A 16,563-nucleotide genomic window follows, 5' to 3' on the forward strand; every position below is an offset into this window, starting at 1 on the left:
TCGCGCCTGCGTTGTGAAAAGCTCATTTCCGGGACCTATCGAGTAAAATCACTGACGTAATTGTGTGGAACTTTTATTTTGCCTGCACTACTACTTGACCTTCATTCGAGACCAAAGAAAAATTACTTCATGTTAAATAGAGACAGCAAAGGTTAGTATAGGGCGAGATATGAGCATGCGACAGGAAAGGTATCGCGTATCATTAAATCTGTTACTTTTTTTGTTGAAGACATTGTCTAGTGTTTAACATAAAATCTTTTACTTAATTCGTTGAACCACTCATTGTTCTATATAGGACCACATTAGGTAGATCATCGATTATTTTGATGTTACTGTCAACAGCAGATGAATAGCTGTTTCCAAAATCTTTCTTGGCAATGCAATTGGAACAACTTAAAACTTAACTTTGAATTTATCAAAAAGTAAAAATGCATCACTGATCCGATCACATATAAATTTGATGAGCCATCAAAGAAATTGTTCCCACACAACTTTTCACTAACGATTCCCATGATTATTACCGTGTACGTAGGGTACCATACAACCGCCACAGGCATTTATGCTAATTTCATGAATGTATAATGAAAGAACTTCGTACAGTGTGCGGTGTGCGTTATGTTGTTCTTTCAAAATTAGTCAATCGGTGTCCAATCTACGAATAACTGCACTACATAATACTTTGCAACGAAAATTAAACGAAACAAAAATTATTTTTTTTAGTAATTTTGCTAAACAGTGAACAATTGAAACATAATTTCATGAGAATTAAGTAAACATAAAATACTGAAACGAAACGAACGACTTTAATATTAAAATTTAACTTAGTGAACTTTTAATAAAACAAACGACTGCTACTGCGTATTTCCTGTATTCTAGTTAAATAAAAAACAAATTGAACGTATACAACCAGAGGTAGAGATCATAATATAATTACATGTAATGTCAAATGTGAATAATCTGTATGACTCCACTAATTTTAGACTTAAAATTCAAGGTAGAGATGAACTGTTGAACTTTAATAAAAAATTCTGTATGGGCAATTCAGCATGCAGCTGAGTGTATATACTATAACCATTCGATCTTATCCACTTAAACATTTAATGTAATGACCAAATAGTGTAATTATAAATAGAGTGGTTTACTATATAGGTCCAACCAAGAACTATATGTAAATGTTTATATTTTTCTGTATGTATACACAAATCCGCTGAATCATTAATAAAAATAACTTGCCTAACATTCGAATCGCCCGTCTGACATAATGCAAAGAAAATTTTTTCTCAATTTTTTTATTTTTTTATTTTCCACACGCACGTCATATTCTCCGTGTGAGCATACCGTACACCATATTTTTCATGTTTTAATTAATTTTGATTAGGTTGGGCTATATAACCACAGAACAGAAGTGTGTCAAATGGTTTTTTGGCTTTTGAATATATTTACGGTGGATCGACTCCGCAGAATTCGTTTTGAAATTGTCGTAAATTGCGCGTTTTTCAGACTACGCAGGACGAATCACAGAATTGGGGTCATTGCTGAATAAGACTGAGACTAAGCTCATTCAGAATTGGTTATACAGCACACAAAATCTAGATTCTGAAGGGACAGGTTGTAGCACGAATGAAGTGACAACAAAATTTTCTAGTGGCTCCTTCAACGGAGTAGAAGAGAACTTTTCGTGTACTAAAAATTTTATTTGAATTTTTGAGAGATCTCTCAACAAAAATTCGTTAAACGGAGGCAAAACGGAACGAAAACGGAGACTCTGTGATCCATGCTTAAAAGTTGCAACATTAATTACCGGCATGTGCAACGGAAAGGCTTTTATACCGTTTTCAAATCATTAAACATTGAGCTTTACTAAATTTAATTGAAATATCTCTTCCACCCTAAGTGGGTGTTGTTCGATTGACACCGAACGGATGCAAAAGAAAAACAGACAAACTGTTTCATTTTATACAAGAAAGCATGTGATTTATTGCTAAAAGTTTTCTCGGTCGACAATTGATTATTTACAATATTTGAAACATATCTGCAAAACGAGTCACTACAAAAATTAAATTTGAAATAATTCATGAAAACGAAGATGTATGAGGATGAAGCGAGCTGCGAGTGTATTAACATGGGAAATCTGCGATGAAACGTTTTCTGATAAGTATTTAGAAAATGTGATATTCAACTGCTGACACTCCTCTGAAGTTTGTTTCCTAGAGATTCATTTTTCTCACAAATTTTGTCTGAAAAATTTCGATTCCAATTGTCTTTAGTTGTCATTTCTACATTTCATACAGACCTATTTAAACGGGTAGTCACTTTATTGTAACATGTATGCTAAAACTAACGAAATAGAAGAAACAGGGAGAGAATTATGAGAACCCCTTTTGTCGTATTGTTGTTGTCATGTGATAACGGATGTAGAAGTAACAGGGAGAAATGGTTTGAAAGCTATAGAACATAACCTGTTACAAACGGCTGTCATCTGTTATCGACAACTACATCAATGATAAACGACAAGCTCTGAATAATGAGGTCTTATATAGCAAAAAGCATGCTATAAAATAAATGAAGTAAAAGATTTCTGAGATCAGTCGATGAAAATATTCGACCAAATAAAGTAATAGATTAGGCAGCAAAACTGTAAATATGCTTGCCGTACATTTTAAGGTTTGATTTCCACTTACCAAAAAAGTACATCGTGTGGGAGACAAAATTGAATTTTTTCAATTATTGTTTTGTCTACTTGACAACTCGCTCTCTCGCGGCTCTCACACGTAGTACTTTTTGTTGAGTGGAAACCGTACTTGCACGAGCACTACACTCCGCCGTTTACATTATAACAATGGTAAGAGAGAACAGTTTTCATTATTAATTTGAAACCGGTGAGTAAACGGAGTATAGTGTGATACAAGCTGTAAACACGAACCGCACTTCACTTCGTTTACTCACCGTTTACGCTAGTGAACGAAACGAAGAGCGGGTTAAGCTTTATAAGGCAAGCGCAGAAAGCCGATGTCACTGTATTTCTATTGTTTCATCTGAAGGGCAAACTGACATCCGTTATAAAATAGTGGTGTCGGTATACGCCTTTTCAGTTGAAAATCTCCTCTCTCAATGCACACCCCCTGCTCTCTAACTATATAATTCTCTAACAGTATGAAAATTCCTAAAATTGTAGCAGTTACGATATGTTTGCGGATTAAAAAAGTAAATGAAAGTCCGGTCTGCAATTTTTTATTTCCTTAACTTTAGAACGTACGACCTTTAAGAATATTGCTAGGTGAACCAAATAACAAAATTCTTTTTGTTATAAGTCGATTTTTAGTCATTCACCAAAAAGCATCGAACATTCAACATCGGTTGCATCCTACTTCGTATGGGTTTCAACGAATTTTTTTTTTTTATTGTTTTCAAATTCCAAATCTAATTCTCGAACAAAACAATGACAACGGCAATTTATATAATATGAAGTTCAGCAATCAACTAACTCATAATAATATTCATTAAAAATTAGTTGTGGGTTGGGCGGTCTCGGTACATTCGTTTTCATTGTCATTTATTAAAAAGCGAAGCAATTATACGTATAGGGGAATGTGAGTCATATTATTCCGTCAGATATGCTCGATAGTAAACAAGTCTTCAAAAATTTAAGAGTGTTGACTGTAAACGTTAGATTTGTGAGTTAGATTTATGTCAGACGCGATTGATGTAATAATCTTTTATGTTAATGTCAGAGACGCTTTCAACTTAACTTGATTTATTGTTACAACCATTTCCATATATACAAATTAAACGTTTTGCATATTCTTCCTGTTGAATTTTATTTTAAAAAAAAAATTGTTTTTCGTTTCAATTGTAGATCGTACTTGCGAGTAAAAATTCAGACAATAAAGTAATCTGAAATCTGCAAATTAGATTGGACATAAAAAAAATTCCGGGCAGTGAAAATCAATTTACCACTCAACAATCGAATATGGAATCCGCAAGTCCGGTTAAATCTACCGAATTCGGAGATGACATTGATGATGTCAGTGAAAATCAAACGCAAAAAAGGAAAAACGGAATAGACATTGATCTTAAATGTGCCGGTGCCACATATTGTTCGAAACGATTTAAAAACAACGAATCGTCACAATCGGCCAGCATTGAACACAAAAAAATTGTAAGCAAACCTCCATTACCGCCAAAGTGTGACAAGACCTCAACAAAGAAACGAAAGCTGGAGGAAAATTCGTCACGAATGCAAGTCTTAAATGCGCAATGTAATCAATTGCGATTAGAAATACTTGATTTAAAAGAGATGTTGGCAAATGAAAAAAACGCTGTACGAGCGCTAAAGGCACAAAGTGATGCCGAAAATCGGAAGGCTAAAATTTTACTGAAAAAGAAATTCGAGGAGGAACTACAGGCTACAAAGAAAATTTCGATCTCAACGAAACCAAAAACACTAGACAATGCATCGACGTCGACACCTGACAGTCATGGACCCGAAATCTCCAAATTGAATAAAGAAATTGCCATGCTGCAGAAACGAAATAAGAATTTGGAAGAAAAGTTACAGGTAAGTTTATTATGCTAGTCTTAGTCATCAATCTAGAAAGTAAGTTTTGAAAACGAATCAAAACCGTGTGGGATGATCTTTATCCAAGAACTATTTTTGACCAAATTTTTCATAGCTTTTCCTGCTTTTCCCCAAAATTTTCTCTATTTTCCCGAAAAATGTTTTTGGGAAAATATTGAAAAACTGTTGGGGAAAGAGTAGGAAATGTAAGGAACAAGTTCTCAGCTGTGAAAGTGGTGCCAAAATGATTGAAGCCAAATAAAGAACACAATTTTTGTTGGAAGGTCTGCCATGCCAATTTTCATCTTTAAAAATCTAACAACATGAAACCAGCCTATATCTGCGACCCGATGAGAGACGATAAGTCTCTGGATCTATTACTTCAATTGAACAGACAATTTTTGATACGTTTCCAGCTCTAAACTTGAATCTACAAGTCGATTTGACTTCCAACTTATTCTCGTAGTAAAGTACTGCAGCTGAAGCTGCCTTATAGAGACTATGTAAAACTACCACTCTTTTTATATTTATGTTTCTTGTCAGCACCAGCTAACTCCTGCGACTATAAATATTTTCCGTTCGGGTAAAGTGGATGTTATCCAGTCATTAAGAAATAATTTCCCTAAACCTTGTCCGTATGCGAAAATGGGCTCGCATTTTCACTTTTTCACCGAAAGAACATGAAATTACCTTTCCAATGACACCCCACCACACACGAGCATGTACGTTTTGTGTACCTAGAGAAATTTCCACAAGAGAGTGCATTTGAATTGCGGGTCTTAATCACCTCCCTTTAGCCACAAAAGCATCGAAGAATTTTTTTTAAAAAGTAGTTTTGACTTCTAGGGTCAAATGCCTTTCTACAAGGCACATATTCGGAAAATACCGGTAGGCTGGTTTTCTAAAGAATCTATAGCTCTTGAGAAAACAGGCACTCTCCAAAAGTTGTTACAGTCCCGAGGACAATGTTTCTTCGAAAGCGGTTCCTTAGTACAGACAGGTTGAGAGTATCAACCTTTTCGATAAAGTAGCTCCTAATGCTGCTAACTTTTTATAAATGTGTACATTAAGAGTAAGGTATGAGCCGGAATTTGAACTTCATCTCTTACTTTTATAGAACCAATTAAAACTGAAAAAAAAACTTTCCACTGTAGTCTCATCCAATGATTACCTTCCAGATTTCTTCCAAAGCTGAACGTCAAATATCTACCGATTTACGTGAACTCAAGGATTCATATGAATTACGATTGACTCAAATATCAAAATCTGCCAAAACAAAAATTCATCGATTGGTAAGTGCAATAAACTAACTAACGAAAATAACCTTATCCGATCTCGTGTGCGTTATACATACGAATACATACGATTTCGAAAATTTATTTCATGTGCTGTGAATCACGGGCGATCCTGCGTCTGCAACAACCGTCTACTGCTCCAATTATTATTTTCTTCATTCTTAAATTTTGCTTACCCTTTTTTGTTGGTTGCCCCCGAGGTATTCAGGCTCGCAGCATTCATGCAGGGACTAAACTAAGGAACATCGCAGGTGGGAATTTTCCCACCTGCGCCCCTCTAATTCCCACCTGCGAATCCAGATCTGCCCACAAGAAAAATTACAATTATCTGACTTGAAATAGTCAAATGAATGTAATTTTAATACAAATTTTGCCTGCGGCGCATTGAACCTAATTGAAAAATGATAATGGCATTGTCGATATCAGTTTTCTATAATCTTTTATCATCATTTAGATGGAGATACAGAATCAAAGTATTTCACATTTGTAGCTTTCACTTTCCTAAAAACTAAAAAAAATGGAAAGAAAACAGGCATGTAAAAAGTGACACTAAAGGAACTAAATCATTCGAAAGGTTTTGGCCTAGAACTATTTTCAGTGAAGTGGCGTATGAAACTCTAAAATGGAGTTATTAACAAAAATGTGAATTTTGTTTCTCATTTATTTCTCTCTGGTGTGTTAACGTAAAAATCGGTAGAAATTCTCAAAAAATGTCTGTATGGAGGGTAAACATCCGAGATTTTTTTAGATTTTTTGGACGCCTATTTAACGATGAAAAAATTCAATAATTTTTTTCCATATGCTAGACAAAATGTGTTACTACCGTTTTTGGTCACTTGATTTGTCTTCATGGAATGTGCCTTACAGTCAAAGGCAGTCAATTTTCAGCATAAATTTGCTTCAGCTGTTTTTCAGCTGATCCACACATACAATCAAAACTGGTTTTCCTTGTTCATACGGTTGAAGCTGCTACACGCACGCGCATGATAGTGGTAAAACCGTATAAAGACGTATAAACGGTTGTTATTGTTTGTATGGATCAGCTGAAAAACAACTGAAGCTAATTTATGCTGAAAATTGACTGCCTTTGACTGTATGTAATTTACTCAGATTTTTTAAAATGGCGGAACACAGCCTAATTTAACGAAGAATATTTGAATAAATATTTTTACCTATAAGTAGGGGTCCAAAAATTCATCAAAAATCACAAATGTTATAGACGTTACTTGAGAATTTTTTCAGTTACATCCATTGAGATATATAAATTATAGACAAAACTCATCCTCATACCCAAAAACTCACCACTATTGTGATTTTTAGGGCTGATATTCTACCAAAAATACCTTTTAGTCCAGTAAACCGATAATTATCTGTAATTTTCTGGAATTTGATTTTTAGGTCATATTGTTCATTTTCTCCATCAGGTATGATCGGCAACTTGACGAGACTTTACATTTTGACATTTTGAATGATTTTTTGGATGCAAGACCCTAGACTTACGGTCAGGGGAATAATTCCATTTAAATCGTAAAATATATTTACGTCAACGTCCTGAACACATGATATTATTTTTGGATAAAAAATTGTTACTTTGGCGCCCAAGATTTTGTGTTTAGGCGCCCCTTCGAAAAATTTCCCACCTGCACAGAAATCCTTATTTTAGTCCCTGCATTCATGTGTACATTTCGAATCGTGAGTCGCGTTAGTGACAACACGGGTATCGTAATTTAGACGTTGTAAATATAACCGTAGCTTCACACAGCGATGCCTACGCCGCTGTGTGTAAGGCCAGTAAGAACACAATATTGTTTGAAAGTACGATTCAGTATGAATATAAAGAAAGAAACCCTGATTGATTAACAATCCTATTCTCTTAGGAATATCGAGAAATGGCTATCATAGTCTATTTATACAAATATTTGTTGAGAGGTCCCACCAAAATTTAGAATGTCTTACGCTTTGAATAAGCCATAATTAAGTTCGATTAAGTCTTAAACAACAGAATCGACTAAGAGCCGATTTATATGTTAACACAGTCAATTCATCTATGTCTTTATGATGCATTTATGAATGGAATTTAATAATGTATCCTCTCTCACGTAAAAAATTTTTCTCACAACATTTTTGGATATGTTATTTTTGTGCTATCTTCGGTTAGTAAGTGATTATTATTATAGGGGATGCAGGTTCCACTGGCGAAGTATTAAACGAGAGATTTTGCGTTGGTAAAGCGGGTTTTAAAAATTGATTCAGCGCATATTTCGTATGTGCCAACAACAACTCACACCGACCAGTGCCATGAAAAATTGATCTTGGTACTAACTGTCGTGTCTGGAAAACTACTGAAAATTCTTTCAAATTCTTGAAATTCCTAAGAATTTGTGTATTTTCGCTTCCAGTCTTTTCCAAATTCTCATTAACAGGGAACCTTAATTTGAAACAGAAAGCGCAATTTATCGTATACGCCATCTGCTACAGGAAAGGTCAGTGAAATTTTGACAGCTGGTGCAATCATACAAACAAAACAGCTTGATACGTGTTTATATGGTTGAAATAGTTACACACACGGGCGTGGTAGTGGTAAAACAGTATAAAGACCTAAGTAGTTTTGTTTGTATGATCCACTCATACAGCTGAAAAACAGCTGAAGCGAATCATTATAAAACAAATTTCACTGTCGTCCGCTGTATAGATCATCTTCAAGTTACGGTACTTTCAAACGTAACCTGAGATAATTTTCGTTGTGTTTTATTTAACCCGAAATTTTCTGTCAAAAAGGAGCTGCCATTTGAGTACTAAATTTAAAATCCTGTGTAAAAAAGAGAACGAACAACGCACTGCTCCTAGCATGAACACTCCTCTGACAAATGTCCAATTTGGAGGCTTTTGTGATGAGAGCTACTGCTTAAGATTGATTGTATTGTGTGTTTTAACTCATACAACGAAAACAAGCAGGGATCCCCAATAACGTTATTAGTAACCGAAATCATTTCGGTTACTCGAATAACGGTATTCGATTACCCAAATGAATTCGGTTACTCAAATAACGTTATTCGAATATCGAAATGAATTCGGTTATTCGAATAACGTTATTCAGAAAACCGAATAATTTCGGTTATACAAATAACGTTATTCAAAAATTCAGTTACATATATTTCTTTTTAAAAAAATGAAAGACGGAGCTAAAAAACGAAATTAATTTCAATAATCGAATAACGTTATTGAAATAACCGAATTCATTCTGTTTTTTGAACAACGTTATTCCGATAACCGAATTAACTTCGGTATTCAAATAACGTTATTCGAGTAACCGAATTCATTTCAGTTATCGAATAACGTTAATAATAACGTTATTCGATAACGAAAATGGATTCGGTAACTCGAATAACGTTATTCTTGTAACGAAATTGATTTCGGTTATAACGTTATGGATGCCTGAAAACAAGTAATCTTTACGAAAGAAACGCAGTGCCTACTGTGACTTCATCAGCCTCCAAATATTTCTTATGTTCATGCTACGAGCAGTGCGTTGGAACGAACAATAGGCGGCGGTTCAAAATCTTTCGTTCAAATGACATTATTTTTAACGTAGATGGCCTTGATTTCAAACGGCCTTGAAGATGATCTATAGTTAAGCTGATGATCTATAGTTAAGCTTTTAGTATTCTAATATACAGTAAACGACATCTCAAATGTCTCACTGTCATTTTTTTCAGAGAATGTCATTGTGAATTTGCAATGACACAATAAAATTCTCAGAAAAATTTGACAGTGAGACATTTGAGATGTCGTTCACTGTAATGTCGATACCTCGACCGAAATTTAAAGTTTGAGTTTGAGCTACGCACTGAATTGCTAAAATTACTCAAGTGTGTTGGGTTGAGCCCAAAAGACTTCATCAGTGCATGACCTGGCACATTCGAAGATGCAATGTTCGCAATCATTCTGATTCAATGTATAGAGTAGTGTGTACTCTTCTGAAAGTTTTAACACCATTCCATGTAAACAAAGTTGCAATTCGATCGTAAAAACTATAGCTCGTAAAATGGATCGTAAACATTTTAAAAATATAACATTTTGCAATCTGCGATCAAATAAGTTGCCGTTGGGTCGCCGTTGGGATTGAAATCTTTCTTTTTTTTTTTCTTCCTCTTGTAATCATTACTTTATCGCTGAGTATAAAAAAATTACTCGAAAAAAAAATGAAGAAAAAGATTCGCTACATAAAATAGGAAATTATCTATTCGATTGGATCGCCTAACTCAAAACACCAACAAGAACAAAGTAATAAAACGAAAAGCGTAAAGAATTCCATTGTCCCTTATACAAAGAAATTTATTGTAATCGCGTGCGTGGTTATATCAAGCTCCTAATAACAGTTTAGCGAATTCGCTTATTTTTCAACATTTTTTTTTTTCTTTCATATCTCTTTTTCACCTCAACATAGCATTGTGGGAATTTCTTATATATATGCAAGAGGAACGTGAATTTGTGTATAGCGTTGACTTGTGGTTATTTCTAAGTCTTTTTTTTCGTATTATTTTACATTTAAAAACATGTTATTAAATCGCGTAAGAACCACTGACAAAAACATGAATCACTCATTGAATGGGCAACCAATAAACTTACATGTACATAAGAAAGAAATCGAAATAAAAATTCTTTTTTTTTTGAATAACTCTTTAATGGTTCACAGCATTATATACGCAATATGAATTTAACATTAATTTATTGTACTGTACCGAACAACGAGTACGATCGTTGATCATTGATAAGGAAAATATTTTGTTTTTAACTGAATTTTATGCCAAAAAGAAACAGTAGGTACATACTACAGGTTTGGTTGTGAAAATTCATTCAATATTCGATTCGTCAAAACTTTCGAAGTACATATTGAACGATGATATATAAACTTACCGACTGATATAGTAATGAAAATTCAAAAAAAAAGGTCGGAGTATCGACATTTTGCCTCATCGATCATAATAATCGAAACTCGAATTGATGCTGATTAATTTCAAAAGCTCTTGAGCACTGGAGCGACGAGCATATTTCCACAAAAGTTGCAAAAGTTCCTGATAAGTAGGCATGTTCGAATGTTTTATCGATAATGTCTCATTGCACTGAAAAATTGACGACTCGAAAAACGAAGACTTTCTGAAGAAACGGTGAGTTATTGAAGAAGCGGTGAGTAGTCAACGATTCTTTATTAACTCACCTTTCTTCAGGAAGTCATCATTTCTTCTCGCCTTTTTACCATTTAGTGCAAAAAATATTCCCTTCTACGAATTATTGAAAAACGGCACTTTCCTGAAGAAAAACTGAGTTCATGAAGAATCGGCGACTACTCACCGCTTCTTCAAGAACTCACCGTTTCTTCAGATAGTCGTCTTTTCTCGTGTCTTCCATTTTTCAGTGCAATGCCTTCCTAAGAGCTTCCTAATAAATGATGTCAGATTTTAGCAGGGAAGCCTCATACCCTTCACACTCCACATATATTTCTTTACTTTTTCTTAAAAATCCATTCCATATTTCTTAAGGCCAGTAAAGAATAGTTCTCTCAGATCAAGCGACGCGTAACTCTCCTCAGTTTTTACAGTTTGGAAACACATGAACCTAACACTAACCTTGTCTCTTTTTCAGTTGGAGGAAATTAAAGTGAAAGATAAGCAGAACGTGCAGTCAAACAAAGCTGCAACAAAAGTCAGAGCTATCAAGTCCAGGAATGGAGTTGTAAGTACTAAATTTTCATATTTTTGTAAGAATACTCAGGGAGTTTTAATTGTGGCAATGATCCTCTGTTTAGCCAGATAATAATGTTATGCACCTATGTCCAAATGTTTATTTTGACGAGTTGGTGATTGTGAACCTAAGCCGAAGGCGCAGATCATAATCCAAATCGTCAAAATAAACGTTTGGACATAGGTGCATAACATTTTTTATGTCTCGATGCAATGATAAACCCAAACTCCCTCTCCGAGCTGATGCATAATGTTAGTCTTACCACACTTATAAATAAAATGACTCAACACGAGCGTATAAGTTGAAGAATGGAAGTAGAGTATTTGCGTACATGTACGGACAATGCATCATCTTATGTTGAATGCTGTTCATTGATTATAAACCTTTTCGTAAAAAAAACGACTGGATGAGCTCGATGACCATTCAAAATCTGGGAGGTTTAAATATTTTTTTTTTCAAATTAAGATTCGAATTACAAAAAGAAAGATATTTTTCAAATAAACAACCGATTTATTTATGCGCTATTTTGGACACCGTTAATATCGAAATATTCAATGGAATAAATCAAGCGTTTAGCCGCAAACAATGCACACAGCATAATGTCTATTTATTGAATAGATGAATAAAAAAATCAAAACTACGAAGAAGCAAAAGAAGTCCAAGACGATTCACAACAATAAGTTCTTTTGATTTCGATATTTTCTTATTGTGCTTTCGACGTGAAGTTACATGATAAAACTCATTGTTCAACTTATAAAATTTACTACTTTATACACGGCTTGATATTTATATGTTCTGATGAAAGTTCATTTCAAAGTTCAATAAACTGTCGAATCTGAGACTCTTTTTTATGGGTAACCAGCGACTTAAGTTGATCCACATTAAGTTGCACGTTTCTACAAATCAATGGGATATTATCGACAAGAAAAAACGATTGCCTTTTGAATGAATAATAATTTTCTATTGATACAAACACGCACACGTGATAAAGCTGCTGGGCATTTTGGAGATTTCAGGTATTTGGTGAAATAATTCCAATCGAACGACTTAACCAACATAAAGTCATCAACACTACACTACACATTCAATCTAGCACACTACGCAACATAAAGGCGATCGAAGTAAATATCATTTTTCTGATCCCGTGGCTTTGGCGCTAGAGCTCTCGACTCATAATCGAGAGGTCCCGTAGTGTTCAAATCCGCGGCTTGGCAAGATGATTTTTAATTCATTCGCTTTCTATGTAACACTTACTCGTAGATATTCTAATAGTCGCAACGTTAAAAATATCAAAAGTCCTATTTTTTTTATGGTAAACATATTTCGATGTAACCGTAAAATCTGTTACTTCCATTGATTAATCATTGTTGGAAAATCTGTTACGTCAATGGTTCTAACTAACACATATTATTATTTACCATATAAGAGAACACTAGACAGTGCTCTGTCCTTTGTTTTCTTCGTCGTTAGCTGTCAATAACAGATGGATAAAGAAAGTTAGTATATTTTAACTTTTACGTTGTCTTGCTGGACTAGAAGTTAGTATTTTCTGTTCCATACTTATTCCGTCTATGAAGTTGTAAATACTCAAATGCAAAACATGAATTTTATTTTCATCATATGAAGAAGTGATATAGACGACAATAGTAGATTACGTTGGATGCTGCGAAAGTAATTCATTACACGAGGACACAATTTTGTGATACGAGCAAACTCACGAGTAAGTTTTTGAGCAACAAGCTTCGGGAACTGTTTTCGAGACAAGTGTAGAGTTTGCATATCCGAGCCGAAGGCGAATTGGTCAAATGATTTTACTTCCTTGAAACGCTTCAAGAAACATCTCGACTGGTTTTTGTTGGTGTGTATGTTCTGTGAAATAATTTTTTTTGGTTTTAATGTTGATTTCAAAAATGGCCGACGTTCCAATATTGTTTCTAAAAAAAAACAATTTATAAATGATACGTGAGGACTACGTGTATTGTGAATAATTTGAAGAAATTAATTAAATTCATTCTAGTCCAAAAAGCAAATCATAAATAAATAGTTTTGTGGTAAAATCTTTGTTTTTCAATTTCCACTGAAGAAACCCAACAATGACAAATTTTAGTTTTTCAGTAACAGTTCTATATTCTGAGTAATGTGATATCACAGACAATTCTCATATTTCGGTTTACTAGGTGCAAAACGAAAACAAAGCAAAACAAAAAATTTCATTACCTGAAAGAACTGTCAAAGTCAAAAGATCCCAAAATGTGTCCTAGTGTAATGGATCATTTTCGCAGGGGGTATGCAGCCGTGTAATAGTCAATTTTCGCATGGGGCAGGCAATAAAAATGTTTGTTAACCAAAAGAATTGGTACTTTTCTTGATCGTGGAAATGAGGAATTACTTGTTGAAAGTTACTCAATTTATCGATCGAATTTCAACAACTTTGAACAAGTAATAGACGAGACCAAGTTAAATATTCATGAGATGTACTCTGTGGTTCTATTGATAACTTTTGGTTCTAAATAATTTTAGCCTACAATCCATGTATGCAAAATCTGGGAATGAGGAAATATCTCAAGCTAAAGATGTCTTCTGCTATTCGCAGGCGCTTGCCAATATCCACACTATTATTGGAAAATGCTATTCGCCGACGCCTGCGAATAGTCTTTTCAACAATACTGTGTCTATTGGCAGGCGCCAGCAACTAGTCACTTCGGTTTTTCACTCCGAAAAATAATCCCAAGTGTGATAATACCGATAATTTGATTGATTATCAATTGACAATTTGACGGGAAATTGTACTCGATAGATTTTGTTTGAGATGATCACTTGAATTCACCATTTTACAAATATTTTACAGCGCTCGACCGTTATTTTCATGAAATTGGTACCAAATAGATGAAAATATTGGTAAATTGAATTATTTTTAACGCTCAAACAGAAAGTAATAACGATCGTTAATTACCATTCTCGTAATAAAACCTCATAAATTTTAGACAAATGTTTGCTAGGAAAGTTTACATTCATTTTCGAATCAATAAAAAATCGATCAAATTATAAAGCACTGAATTTATGAAAAAAACTTGGGTGTCGTTCTTACCCACGCTACTGTAACATTTCTCTAAAATTGAAACCAAAATCTAAATCTGCTGACCTGATGGATTTTTTTGTTTTCTTTCGAACTCATTTTTAATGCAGAACAAATATGGAGTGCGATAAAAAACACTTATTAATAGATTAGAAATTTTTGTAATTTATTGCATTTGCCCGGAAGTTCTCCAAAAAAGGATTTTTCTGAGTAAGAGATAAAAAAAACTAAAAAAAATGTATTTTTGGTCTCAACATCATATAAATTAAAAGTGTAAATGAAAGAAAGCTGATAACAAAATTCAACATAAAAATATTAAGCGTTCTCTCAACTGTTTATAATGTTCATAATAACAAAGATAAATTTTTCAAATTTCATTCACATTATGCCGTCCGATCATTTATTTTTACCGAAAATTACCATAAATAACATCAAAGAGCAATTTCTATCGTTTTATGCAAATGACACCGTGAAATTGCTATAGAATCAAGCAGTCGCTACGTGGTTGAATAGTAATTGAATATTTAAACAAAGGCAGAAATATTTATGAATTGAAGACCTTTTGGGTGACAGACGCCTAATAAAATACAAATCGCTTGTATTTGGAACTTTCGAATAAAAAAAAGAAAGGGAATTGGCATGGCATAAAGGGTAATTGAATTTATGAATTCAGTAAGAAAGATAATTTGGAAGTTTTTCAATCAGTCGAGTATCACTCCTTGAAAATACTGATGAAAACTTTCTGTGCCATCTGTAATTCTATCACGACATAGTAAAACCAGTCAGGAGCACTTCATTTGACGATTTGACCAGATATCTGAATTATATCTAGTTGCCGAGTATTTTCCTAATAAAATTAATTCAATTTATGCCAGCGTTCATTTGAGTTCATTTTCATAGAGTGTACTAGTTCCCTTATTTGACATTCGAAAAATGCACGGCCCTGCCTGAGTTTACACTGCCGTGGCTCTGTTCAATTCATAAGTCTTTAAGTGCTTCATCACATCTAGCTTTTCTTTCGGTTTGATCTTATTTTTGCAATTAAAAGCTGGCTATATGATAACATTATATCGGTTTATCCGAATCGGTTATCCTAGATTGTGAAAACCGATACTTCGACACAAAAACACGCGAATTTTTTAACATTATTTTGTTGTGGCCAATCGCAAACATAAACAAAATAATTATCTTTCTCAGAGTGTACCCATGCACACACTCTGTATACCAGAGGAGAGTGTAATTCAATTCAATAATAGCCATCATATATATTCCCGATTATATTTTGAAAAGAGCCAACAATAAATTATAAACAAAACAAAAATGTTGAAACATATATAAGCGAAACACACTGAAAAAGAATAGAAAGGAGAGATCGATGTGTTTTGCGTGTAAATAAGAGACTCATATACAACTCGAGTTGTAAAACTTTTCGGTTATACCTGTACGGTGTGTAACCTGTGTGTTTGTGTAAGCGCACGTACATTTTATTCGTGGATAGATCGGTTGAAAATGAATTGAATAGTCCAGTCTGTAAGAGAGTTGCTCGTCTTTGTTTCTTTTTTAAAATGGTTGCAGTCTCCTATTACCGGGCTGCATGAAACAAAACAGATCGGTTTTGTTGAAGTGGGTAACAAAGCCATCAGACAATATCTACTTGAAGGGGCAAATAGAGCGATCATTTCGTAATCCACGCAATCCACGCCATTAATCGTATAAATTTGTACGTCAGAGAGAGCTTTTTTCTCCTTTGTTACGAACTGTCAGTTTTTCTATTTTGCGATTTAGTATGTAAATGAAAACTAAAATTGAGATATCTTTGCTGTTTTAAGTGGTTTTTCATATTTTTTTGGACCAAAGTGTGTTTGGAATCGATTGGCATTAACAGATTGTGT

General features: G+C 34.0%; 1 protein-coding gene across 2 annotated transcripts in view; it reads left to right on the forward strand.

Moving 5' to 3' along the window:
* The first annotated feature begins 626 nt into the window (after window positions 1-626).
* The window catches only part of LOC119074832 (restin homolog), a 43,880-nt gene continuing 27,943 nt past the window's right edge, over window positions 627-16,563 (forward strand). Inside the window, exons 1-4 of one of the 2 annotated variants that reach the window (XM_037181126.1) lie at window positions 627-912; window positions 3,857-4,558; window positions 5,737-5,850; window positions 11,497-11,586. In XM_037181126.1, coding sequence (XP_037037021.1) covers window positions 3,971-4,558; window positions 5,737-5,850; window positions 11,497-11,586 — 792 coding nt within the window. In that variant the 5' untranslated portion in view covers window positions 627-912; window positions 3,857-3,970. The remainder of the gene's footprint in view (window positions 913-3,856; window positions 4,559-5,736; window positions 5,851-11,496; window positions 11,587-16,563) is intronic. The other variant, XM_037181125.1, reaches the window with a different exon arrangement.

The sequence above is a fragment of the Bradysia coprophila genome, unplaced genomic scaffold (genome assembly GCF_014529535.1).
Source record: "Bradysia coprophila strain Holo2 unplaced genomic scaffold, BU_Bcop_v1 contig_151, whole genome shotgun sequence".
Classification (NCBI taxonomy): Eukaryota; Metazoa; Arthropoda; class Insecta; order Diptera; family Sciaridae; genus Bradysia; species Bradysia coprophila.